The 13,135-nt window shown below is 33.4% G+C and overlaps 1 protein-coding gene across 4 annotated transcripts in view; it reads right to left on the bottom strand.

Annotated features, from left to right (window-relative positions):
• PTGER3 (prostaglandin E receptor 3) overlaps positions 1 to 13,135 on the bottom strand; it is a 168,979-nt gene that overhangs the window by 129,458 nt on the left and 26,386 nt on the right. For all 4 annotated transcript variants that reach the window (XM_011365705.1, XM_011365702.1, XM_011365704.1 and 1 more), the window contains exon 2: positions 7,602 to 7,781. In XM_011365705.1, the coding sequence (XP_011364007.1) occupies positions 7,602 to 7,781 (180 nt within the window). The remainder of the gene's footprint in view (positions 1 to 7,601; positions 7,782 to 13,135) is intronic.

Here is a 13,135-nt window from a genome sequence, read left to right as displayed (position 1 = left end):
CAGGAACCAGATCCCACGGATGGCCTTGTCCTGACACACAGCAACCTCTTGGTGGCCACAGCCCTTGCCTTTAGACAGAGGTTATCCACTGGGAGTAATTATGTCCCCCATGATACATTTCACAACATCCTGCAACATTTTTGATTGTCACAACTAGGGAGATATTACTGGCATCTAGTGAGTAGAAGTCATAGGTGCTGCTAAACTGTCTATAATGCATTGGACAGCTCCCAAGAACAAAAAATTATTTGGCCCAATGTGTCAATAATGCCGAGGTTGAGAAATTCTGCTCTAAGGCCATGCCACCTTTGACCACTCTGGGAGGTTATAGAGATATGCTCTATTCAGACCCACACTTCCCACAAGGCTGCTAGAAGTTAGTCAGTTTGAATGCCTTGAAATTGTAATGCTTTGGGCAGAGTGAAGTGAACAACTACCCTAAATGCCCTCCCCTTCCAGGTTAACATTTACTGTTTTCTCCAAAATGCATATTAAATGTCATTTCCTACATTTAAAATAGGAAATCATGTCCTATTTTAGTGTCACCTCCCCATAGGCTCTCATAGTACCATATGCTTACTTGAATCACAGCTCTGATCAAATTATATCTTATTCCCCTACTAGTTTATAAATCTTTTGAAAGCGAGGTGTTTTTTTTTTTTTCAATCCTTATGTCTTAGCACCTACCAGAATGCTTGGCACATATAGGTATACAACAAATGTATGTTGAAGGAAAAAATAAGCCTAGAAGACTGGCTTGGATCCTGAGAGCCACCCTCCAAACTGGATTTACTCTAGACTGTTTAGGTGAGCACAATGACTCCCAAGGGTATCTAAGTATATCTGACCCCATGTTCTCCAAAGACTTTAAACTGAATAGCGTCACGTTTCATGGAATGTAGGTTCCCTGGCATCATGGTGGACATTTCTGGCCTATTGAAAGGAAACCATCATGATGTCTACCTGAGATACTGTAGAACAAATATTGCAGAGACTATAGTACCTGGTTGGGGGCCTTTGACATAGCTTTCTCAAATGCCTTGTCTTAAGAGGAAGGAAGGCAAGCTCGATGCGCTACTTTTAATGAGGAGGCTTTGTAGCCTACATTCTACAAACTTTCTTCACTGAAGAAAGAAGAGTAGGGTGACCTGATTGAGCATATGAAATAGGGAAATGGAACAGCACACATTTGTCTCTAATAGTAATGAGCTGATACTAATATCCAGGTACAAGACTGTTAAAGGGTCTGACTATATGCAAGGGCAAATCTTATGGTAGCTACTTGCAAATTACACTAGAATCCACAAGAAAGAGGAAGACCTAAATTTAAAATAATTTATAAATGTACTTTTGTATTAAAAACAAAAATTCTGGTATTATAACATGAATAAATATCATGATGAAAATGAGAAAAAAGCACCTCTCAGATTTATAGCACATAGTGATAATCTGTACGGTACAACGATTATGGAATATAAGACAAAATGATTTCATTGTTCCAGATAGCATGATACTGTTGGATTACATTGTGCTGTTATTTTGACAAAACATGTCGAATAGGATTTCAGCAAAATGTTTAATACAACTGTAAGTATAATATTCCTGAAGTGAGTTGGCATCAGGAAGAAAAGACAGGAACATTTCAGAACATTCAACTTTATTTTCCATTGACAAACATAACATAAATAACATACATTTATTAAATACACAGACTAGCTGTGACCTGAATGCCATCAAAATTCTGATGTACTTTTCATAGTCTCTCTTATTTTTTGTCTCCACAATATTGAAGACCAGCCTTTAAAACATACTGGAAGATATATTTAAATATACTTAAGATAATTCCAAAAAAGTTTTACATAGAGGTGACAAAAGTATACTTTCTCAGTTAACCAAGTGCGTAGAGGATAGGATGCTGAGTAAAAGTGGTGGGGAAACATGCTTTCTATACTGAGTTTACATTACTGATTAAAGTGCCAATGATTTCAGTTCTTATTTAGACACACTATGTAAATAGTACACTCTCATTTGTTATAAACAGATCAAGATAATTAGTGGCTATTTTCAATTTATTTGCTTAAAGAAATGTTCAACTTATACTATTTGTACAAAAACATTTGAGAAAAGAAGAGAGAAAAGGTAAAATAGTATATATGTATAAATGGAAAGGAGAGAATTTAGTAGTTAGTGATGACTTGAGTGAACTTAACACTTGCACTTAAACACACACACACATACACACACTAGCCATTCCTCACTTTGTCCTACTCATACTCAATTGTGTAAAGATGAATGTGGTCCTTTCCTCTTTGCTTCTGTGGAATGGCCTAAAAGGATGAAGAATTCTAACAGGAATAGAAATGTACAGGTTTTCCTCCATATTTTTCTCTGTGTTCTCTAGCCCACCCTCCATGACTGATCCACATAAGTATCCTTTCGAAAGTTGAAGGAACGTTGAATTAGATCAGTAAGTCATATATATTTTCTCTGCTTCACATTACAGCTTTGATATACACAGGAACTAAAAACTATATAAACTCTTTTCAAATAACAAAGTTTGGTGATTGGCTAGCTTTTGGCTAGATAGCTGATTCACTTTAATTAAAAGGCCAAAATATTCTAATTCTAAAGCAACTGACACAAGAACTTAAGAGCTGCATATCTGAAAGTAATTTCAGAGGTGGAATCATCTCCAAAATGCTCAAAGAGCTGAAAATGCTGATTTGTTCCTGATGCTGATTTCTTCCCTTCTTATCTTTATTCCCATGATAAAATTGTTTCATTACAGTAGACTCATTAAAAATCAGACTCAGATATGTTTCATATATTAGAGCATTAGCATATTAGAAATATGAAGCCATTCTCTCTCCTCTTAAAAATGATCCCAGATTCACCAATAGTAGGTATTTCTGTTACTTTCTCTTAGTGAGAAAATAGATAAACGGGTTGGAGGCAAGGGATCTGGGGGCAACAGTCTTATTTCTAATGAAGAGATATGTAATCCAGGAAACATTTGGGTTGCTTATGGTATGAAACTAATGTGAAACTTTTGAAGATAAAAGAATTTTCATTCTCAATAAAGAAAATGTGTGATATATAAATGAATACGGTATATATCTGATTGAATTGTATTTCTAAAGGATCAAATGTACTTGGCTATGGCATTGGTAATGTAATGGTTTACAACTCAATTTTTATAAATTATAAGCCTTTAAATAGAATTCTCATTTTGGAAATTATAAAATAGAGAATATATAAAATAAAGATTTTGGATTCTTTTATTCTTTAAAAGAAGAGAGAACAGGGGTGAATGAGAACAAATATGCTGATTAGCATGTTTTGAAGTTATCTTTCCATCTGACTTAAAAACTAATTGCCGATCTCTTTTTGGAAAAAATGACAATTCTAGACTTGTTAAAGTCTTTCATAGATACTCATGGTCTCAGTCTTCCCTTCGTCACTTTGAAAACAGTTACCCTGTGCTAACTTTTTTTTTTTTAAACTTTCTTCAGTTTTATTCAGTGTAAAGCTAATCAAAAAGGCATTCAGGGAAGAAATGTGCAAGATTTCACATAACAACCATAAATACAAATTCATCATAAAATTAAAACCTTTCTGGGTAGAGTAATTCAGGTGACTATGAAACTTTGCATGAAGTTAGTATCTATATAAATGATACCAATATAATGGGATTTTACTTAAAAATGTTCCCTAATTTTCTGTTTCATGCTTCATATGCAATCACCACCTGTTAGTTTCTTAGAATACTGAATTGATATTATATTCTTAAAAAATGTATATGTGAGTTTTAGATTGATCTTTAATTTTATACATTGGCTCTATCACAACCTAATTAATGAAACATCACAGGTATATGTCACCTCTTATTAGCATTTTATTGCAATTCAGAAAACAGTCCTATAGACTTAACTACAATATTAAATATTCTTCATTTTAAAAGCGATGTAATCTCATTCATTGAACAATTCTGTACATGTATTTAGACCTTAGTTTTAAAGATTTTGAGACATATACAAGCACAAAACCAGCAATAAACAAGCATCTGTGAAGATTTGACATGGTTGATGGTCTAAACTTTTTACATAGGTAAATCAGAAATTTTAATTATTCCATATTAGCTTTCAGTATGTTTATCGTAATAAATATTCTGCTCTCTGTGTCACTCATTTTCCAGTGTCCTATATATTTCAAGAGAGGTTTTTGGGGGTAAAAGATGAAAATAAGTAGGCAATATATGTGCCTAAATTTGCAAAGCATGGCATTTTTCTATTCTTTGTCTCTGACTTAACCCAATACCAAAGAACCATTAAATAATTATTTTTGTGGGGATTGTTGAAGGCTGATTACTAATTTGGGGCCAAAAGCAAGAAAAATGTAAAAAATATTAAATAAATAAAAAGCTTAATTCATTTAAAAATTTAGTATCAGAATACTGCCACAGATCGACCACCTTTATAAAATACTGTTTTAGAATTTTTAGTTTGTCATCATGGTCATAGAGTCTTTCATAGTTAACTGTTACATGAGCTTCTGCAAGTTTTTTCTATAACATGGTCGGGAGATCTTTTACATAGTAAGAAAGCATTAAGTAGAAATATATGTGCACTTTTTAATTCATAGTAATTTAAATCTGGCATGATTAAACACATCTATTGAAATACCTTTGAATATACATTAATAGGTAAATTTGGTAAATTTTGAGATAACATATTGTTTCTTCAATTTAAAATATTTTTAAGATATACACCATAGCTATTTAATTTGAAAGGTAAACTTTTTATCAGATAGCGTCATTCTCCTCTATGACACAGCATAGCTGTATCTTTTTATTGCTTAGAAAATCAGTACAGCTTTGTAAAATCTATGATAGCTTATTTTACATATATTTCTACATTGTAATCATTCATTTATTTCTATGTGGTTTCCTATGTCTCTTTTTTTCAATAATATCGTGGAGTTTGAAATTGTCATAATTTATGTATGCATTTTTTTCTGCTCAGATATATACATAGATAAACTAAGTATATGAGAGTGAGTTTAAAGGCAAATGAATTTAAACTTGGAAACAGACATACTCTTTTACAGTGACTTTAGATGTCCACTCCCTAACTACATCCAGGGCCTCTATAAAATGTCTCTGAAATTCTAACCTCAACTATCATCCAAAGGCTAAAATCATTTGAGACTTTTATTTTCTTGTCAGGTTTTCCCTAAACAACAAATGGCTGCCTAGATAACAAAACTCACATACCATTTACATGATTTCTTCCTTTTCCACCTCCTACTCAAGCTTATCCAAAACTTCCCGTTCGTCCACTCCTACCATGTATTCCCTTGACAGAAATTTATTTTGCGGTTAAGAATAAGTTTCAGAATTTTTTGTCTGTATATATTTCTGTGGCTAGATAAAAAGTGATATTTCTTTGACAGTAATCTCCATTACCATTTGGACTAATCAGTCTCCTAAATTATTAATACAAATAAAGCACTTTGTTGTACAGCAATATGACCCTGCACACTTGAAGATAAATTTATATTTCAGTAATTAGTAGAGATCATTCACTTTATCAGTTTGATGAACTGTAATGGTGTAAAGCACTTCAACCGTATGGCAGATGCCTCACCGATGGGCACTTGGTTTTGGCAGACATTTATTCATTCATTCACTGAACAAATATTGAACACTTCCTACACTCCAAGTGCTATGCTAGCTGCTGGAAGAATAACCCAATCATGCTCATACCACTCGAATCCACACTGCATTTATGTCCATCTGATTATAACCTAGGATCAGAGAACCGACACTCAAGAGCTAAAGCCTTTTTATTAAGGTAATTTAAGTGCACATGTTTTTTGTAATCAGGTAGTTTTGCCTCATCTTCATGAGGTTATCTGTGGAATAATCCAATTCTATAACATAAAGAGATTTTATAATGGGGTTTTGATATAGGTTATTTATCATTCTCTCCCAAACCTAGACTAGCAGAACTATCATGAATTACATAAGCACCCCAGCAGATTCTGTCTTCTCACTCAGTTTGACATTGTCATTTAAATTGATTATTCCTGATTGACCTTCACTGATATACATATAAATTTAATAGATATATTGTACCTGTTAGAATAAATTTTCCCCAAATGCCTACAAAACTCAAAGAAAAATGTAGTTACTATAAAAAAAAGTTCCAATTAATTTTCAGTTTTTTTTAACTTAGGAAGGCATTAAGTTAACTTCCAATTTAAATTTTTCCCAAAAAAAATGTTAATGAGTTTGCAAAATGAATGCTTCCAGGAATACAAAGAACATTTTGTGTAGATATAACTTAAAAGATTGTTGTGTTTGTTGGGGAGATTTTTTTTTCAAGTGCAATTCTCGAAACTTAACATAGAAATCTACTTGTACCTAAGAGACATAAAGCTTAGCTATCAAGGTTTGTAACACGTAGACTATGAGAAAAACATTTAATAATACATATTTAGATAGAGCTACTTTGAGAAGAGGGCAGAGAAAGTGCTGCAATATTATTAATTTTCTTATCCAATAAATAGGCCAAACTGTGGAAAGTCTTCACTAAATCTTCAAATTTTTATTGGTCTTAGAATCAGAGTTAGTATTTAAATATCCAAAAGACTGGGGAATACTTTAAGTGGAAAAATCAGGGAAGATAATTAAGCAGAGTACCTATATTTAGTGCTTAAATAAGTCCTTAAATAGCATTCTGAAAAATCACTTCACTGATGCTTAAGATCAATTTTATGAATCTTCTCCAGGGTTGTAGGAATTAAAAATGTATTCAAAAGGAAGAACATTTAGCATTTGAATAGTCAAAAGTCCTGTCATATTTAAAATAAATGGAATTGGCTCTTATTCAGATAATACGTAAACCTAATTACCAATCCAACCAAAACTTAAACTTTGTAAGGTTAACAGCTAATTTACATATTGGACAATACTTAAATAACATCAATACCAATTAATATTGTGGATACAATATACATTTTTATTGTAATTCAACTATTTTTTAAAAATATAAGGAGAAAAAGGGTGATACAGAGAGAAAGAGGAATGAAAGAGAACACAGAAGACCAAGGATTTTGAAAAAACAGCAAATGTTGCCTTGTCTTCAATGATCTATGCATTAAGTCTCTCATGTACTCAGTATACTGGAATATTAACTATCCCTACTCCCACACCTACCACCGATCAAGATCATTTATAAATAATGTTTTCACCTCATAAATAATCACATATTCAGCTATAAATGGCAGAGACCCCAAAACACTAGACTGTTAATATATTTTCCTTTCTTTGTATTTCAGTACCTTTGGCACATAGGGGATTATCTATGCTGAGATCATTCAGCCTTCTATCAAAAATTCTGCTTCAATGCATAAACAGCGGCATGCCAGAGATGCCCAAATTCACAGTAAGGTTTAGGGCTATTTGTTGCCGAAAGCTATAACCATGCAAGTTGAGTAAGTGTTCTCTTTCATGCTCCTGTCTGTATTATTTCATTGGATAATGAGATAGGCTGCCCTTTCTGTCCATCATTAGAGCAGCTGGAGACAGCATTTGCTACCTGGCAAAACTTTCGAAGAAGGATCTTTCTTAGCAGCAGATAAACCCAGGGATCCAAGATCTGGTTCAGTGAAGCCAGGCGGACAGCTATTAAGAAGAAGTTGCATTCTTTCTGCTTTTCTGGGTGCGTCTTGCAGTGCTCAACTGATGTCTGATTGAAGATCATTTTCAACATCATTATCTAAGAAAGAGAGACAAATAATTATTCCAAAGATTAATAAAGTCATATGCATCTCCTCTACACAGTACTTTGCATGTAATTTACAATGAATTGGTGGTTATATTGAAACAATGAATTCAAGCAACACTTATACTCACAGAACACAGCTCTGAGTTATACGAGACATTCCTATGGATGTTCCTGCATTTTTGGCTATTTGACACGATGCAGCTTTTTAAAAAGTGCATGTTCTCAGGCTCTTGGTGCTTGGAATTTAAGAAGTTTGAAAGTAACACATCTCAAAATTAGCCAAAGTCATCTGTCTTGTTGCAGAAAACAAGATACCCAAACGAGAGCCAAGAACTTCAACAAAACTGAAACATATTTAATCTTAAACTTCAGTAGTTCTAATGGAAAAAAAAAAAATTACTGAAGAAAAGGTAGAAGCCAGAAAGGGGATAATAATAATAATAATATTTTATGAACCCTTAAAAGTTACCAGGCACTATGTCGATTCTTCATATGTATTTAATAAACGATATAAGATAGATTTTATTACCATCTCCTTTTTACAACTGCAGAAACCAAGGTTAATGATGTAAAATGACCGAGCTAGACTTAAACCCAGGTTTAGTAACACCATATGACATACAGTATTTTATTTTTTTTATCTTTCCCTTTTCACCACATACACATACTAGAATGTAAACTCCATGAGGGCAGGATTTATTCTTTCCCCCACAAGTATATTCACTGTACCAAGACCAATATTTAGCAGACAATGTCCAATAAATATTTGTGCATTAATATAAGAATATAATATTATGTGACATATATAACATATGTAATATATATTTATATTTGAATGAATGTGATTTCTATAAGAGAATAAAATAAAGGTTTATATGCATCTGAAAAAAAATTCAAGCTCATTAATCATTAGAAAAATGAAAATTGTGACAAAATAAGAAACTACTTTACACCCATGAGTTTGACAAAAATGAAGAAATGTGACTTTTCCAAATGTCAGTGAGGATGCGGAATGATAAGGACTCTTTTACACTCTACTAGCAACAATATAAACTGAGGCAGCCATCTTGAAAAACAATGGCACTATTTTGTCTGCTTCCTCCCAGCTATCCTGCCGCAAATTCCTGCACCAGGAGTTGTGTACGTGAACCATTCACCATGACGTTGTTCATAATAGCAAAAAATTAAAATTAAAAATAAATTTAAAAAGCAAAAATAACCTAAACACGGATTTATAATCTCAAGAAAAGAAAGATGCTGACTTTTATAACTGATCCCTAAATTCATTTTCTAGGTGCATGGCTATTAAATGCTTGAAATGTGGCCAGAGCAAACTGAGATGCTGGAATAGGTAATGATATTATGAAATGATAATATTTTTGATATAGTGTGTTAAATAAAATATATTATTCAAATTAACAGCGCCTGCTTCTTTTTACTATTTCTAGAATATTTCCTACTAGAAATTTTTAAATTATATACAGGGCTTACATTTGTTGCTTACGGTACATTTCTGTTGAAATCACTTCACTGTCTCTCTTGAGGCCCAAAGGAGGTTTAATATTCTGTCCTCAGGTCACAGATTCTAAATTAAAGTCAGTATCCCTGAGCATCCAAAACACCCAGACCACAAACCCACAATCTCAACAATGGCACTTTCATTTTTACACAGTCACTCTGTGTAAGAATGTGAGTCATCTTTGAATCCTTCTTTTGCTTTGTCCTCTGCAATGTCTTTTGCTCTTTTTCCAGTTTTCATCCTAGTTCAGCTCCTCCTCTCATCTGAATTATAGTAATAGCAGATACCCAGATTGTATGTATAGATGTCAACACATCACAGATTCAGTAGCCTAAATCCCAGCTCTGATCAAACCCTCACCAACTATAAAAACTTAGTCTGGATCTTCTTGGACTAATTCTTAATTAATTCTTGGACTAATTCTTAGGTAATTCTTAAACCAATCACTAGCAAAAAAGATGGAAATATCCAGGTTTGGCTCATAGGACAAATTTATCCCCTGACACTTAACCTATGGTTCTTCACCAAATTACCACCTAATACCCGAACAAAATTATGGTTCTGTGAGTAAATAATAAGAGAGGAATGGGTAGGCAACCAACAGATAGTCATATATCTTGAGTCCATAATTTCTTTCAAAGCATTTTTTCCCAAGGGATCTATTCAATAAAAGCAAAAACAGCTGTACAAATAATTGAATGTTCAGTGAAGCATTATCTATACCAGTGAGAAACTGTAAACACATAAATCTCTAATATAGGGAGTGAAGCTTAATAAGATACAATTTTTTTTTATATTGCTTTCAACGCTCCCTTGAGCAGCTGATCAGAAGGAGCAATAGTTCAGAGTATATGTGTACTTTCTAAAGAAAGTGCCTCTGTACTGTCCAAGCATCCTGGTTTTTGTTTGTCCTTCTCCCTTGTATAAGGAATAGAATAGTATATTTGGTTCACATAATAAGAATTAAGTCTAGAGTAGAATATACATCCTGATCACATGACAGTATAAGAATTGTTAAAAGAACAGAATATAAGATAGTATTATATATAAAGTTATATTATTATAATTATGTAAAATACATAGACTTATGGAAGGCAATGAAATTATTACTATTAAGCAATAACATGATGAAACAATAATTAAATTAATTTAAAAATTTTATATACATAAAAACATTTCAAACAATTTAGAAAAGGCTTTTATTTAAATGAAGTTGATCATTATTCCCTTCATTAATAAATATGAATTCATTATACTAACTTATTATACACCAAATTTATTTAAAATGAATCCATCTACTGATGGATCCATCTTCTGATGTTGGCACATAGTCCTATGAACTGAACACTGCCTGCCTCCACCTGTGGAATGAAGATGGACTCCCAGCAACGATCTCTAGGTCTCAGTCCCCAGAACCTATGACTATGTTATCACACATGGCAGAAAGAATATGCAGATATGATTAATGTTAAGGGCTTTAAGATGGGGAGATTGTCCTGCATTATCTGGGCGGGTTCAATGTATCACATGGGTCCTTAATATCTGAGAACTTTCCCAGCTGTAGTCAGAGGGAGATGTGACTACAGAAGCATGGTCAGAGAGCTATAATGTTGCTGGTTTTGAAGATAGAGGAGGGAGCCATGAGTTAAGAAATATAGATGGGTGGCCTCTAGAAATTGAAAAAGCAAAAAAGCCAGTCTTTGATTCTCTTTCAGAGCTTCCAGAAAAAACTCAGCCCTGTGGACACTGTGATCGATGTCGGGCTTTTAAGCAACAAAACTATACGAAAAATTTGTGTTGTTTTAAGCCACCAAGTTTGTAGTAATTTGTTAGACAGCTACAGTAGAAAACTAATACACCCATAGAGGAGAGTGAGCTCTTAGATGTAGAGAAGGGACAGGGAGGAATGAGCTTGAAAATGATTTATGCCCTCTCATAGATAAAGCATCCTAGCAAGCTTGTTTACTTTGCTCACTTTCTTAGGAGACTTTTTTTTTAACATAAATAAAGTAAGAGTAAACTTTATCCCAACTCCTGTCTAAATTATCTCAGTTTCTAAATTCACAACATGTAAAAATGAATTCTTGTTATTCTAGTGACGTCAGTTAGATGTCAGTGTGTTTGAGTAAAAGATATAAACCTACACTTTCTATTCGGTTGTCTTTTAAAAAAAATTGTGGTTAGTAATCCTTTTTTATAAACAGTTGGAAAAGTTTTATCTAGCTCTTTCAGCCCCTCGCCTCATCCAATTATTAAATATATTTGACCACTTGCCATATTCCAGAAAGTGTTCTGGGCCTGGTTTAGAATGATCTAAAAATACTTAAATTTCAACTTAATGTTTTCTTATAAAATAAAGTATTGAATTTCTCCAACTTTTTATAATCAGGAAAATGTACAAAATTACTTATTAAAATGGAATTTAAGTCATTTTTCACAGTTCTCCTTGATTATTTTTAAATTAATTTTTATGAGGCTAATAATACTAAATTATTTTTATTAGGCTAATATAGGTTTCATATGCCTTACATTGGTTAGTAGACTGTAATTTCCTGTAATTTACTATTGACAATGCAGTGATTATGACATTATGTAACCAAGCTGTGTAAGCAATAGCTGGCACATGGGGAGAGACAGTCTAGCTTTTCCCAGAAATCATGAGATGTGCAATATGAAGATAATTTGAATTAGAGGCAGTGAGCATGATATTGCCATTTCCAAATGGCAGCGGGGATGGAAGTAAGACTCCAAATTCCTCCTTTAATTTTGAACATAAATACAAGTTAGCATCCATCTGTTTTGTTGACTTCTCTATACTTGAGCTAAACAGTGATTACATTTTTTTTGCAAGTAATTTTTAGACAGACTTTGGGAGAAAAACTTTGGCATGAATATGTAGATTTCTAGGAGACTTAATTACGCCTATAAGTCCAATTCTACTCCTTATACGAGGGAGAAGGGACAAACAAAAAAGAGAATGTTTGGACAGCACAGAGGCTACATTTTTTTAGCAAACACGTAAATACTCTGCACAACTGCTCCTTCCAATCAGCCTCATATAATGAGCTAGCTGGTCACGGGAGCCTTGAGACCAATTCTGGCCAAAGAAAGCTGGGGCGCTTCTGCCAGCATCTTCCCCAAGATCCACGTGACTCTCCCAGACTTCTCACTTCTCCCCTGGTTATTAGCAGGAATAGAGAGCTCTTTTTGTACCCGTGATAACCAGGAACACAACTATATCTGTGACTTCTAAATTCTCTACCCCTGGGTAGTGTCAAAGGCAATTACCTTGCTCCATCCTTAAGGGAAAAAAATGATTTGTCTCCTCTCCAGTGATAATGATCTTTGAAATGTGCAAAACACAAACTGGGGAGATTATTTTTAGTATTCTGCATTTGGATTGGATTGGATTGCAGCAGGATTCAAAACTACACATTTAAAAATCTTTAGTATTTCACTTCTTGGTTCAAAAGTGTCTTGGGTTATGGGCCATAAATATCTAATGAAGATGATAAATGAGTGAACCCAGAAAAATAACTTTCAGGGGAGGGAATAAAATTGGTTACTTGCCCTTAGGATCTATTATGTGGCTTTTATGCATTTCCAGTTTATTTCTAATGTAAATGTGTAAAAAAACTTTTCTTCACAGCCAATTTTTATCTGTTTTGTTTTTCATAATCCTCTGTTGTTAGGCCTGGGAGAACAACCTGCTTTACTGGAAATTCCCTCTGTAATTGACAAATGTTCTATATTATAATACACTGAAACCAGTATGAGCCCTTTAAACTACTTACATAATTTGAAGAATTATCATGGGAAGAAGTTT

Source organism: Pteropus vampyrus, unplaced genomic scaffold, assembly GCF_000151845.1.
Source record: "Pteropus vampyrus isolate Shadow unplaced genomic scaffold, Pvam_2.0 Scaffold115, whole genome shotgun sequence".
Lineage (NCBI taxonomy): Eukaryota > Metazoa > Chordata > Mammalia > Chiroptera > Pteropodidae > Pteropus > Pteropus vampyrus.
Note: the sequence above shows the minus strand (reverse complement) of the source record. Positions and strands in the feature narration are given on the sequence as shown.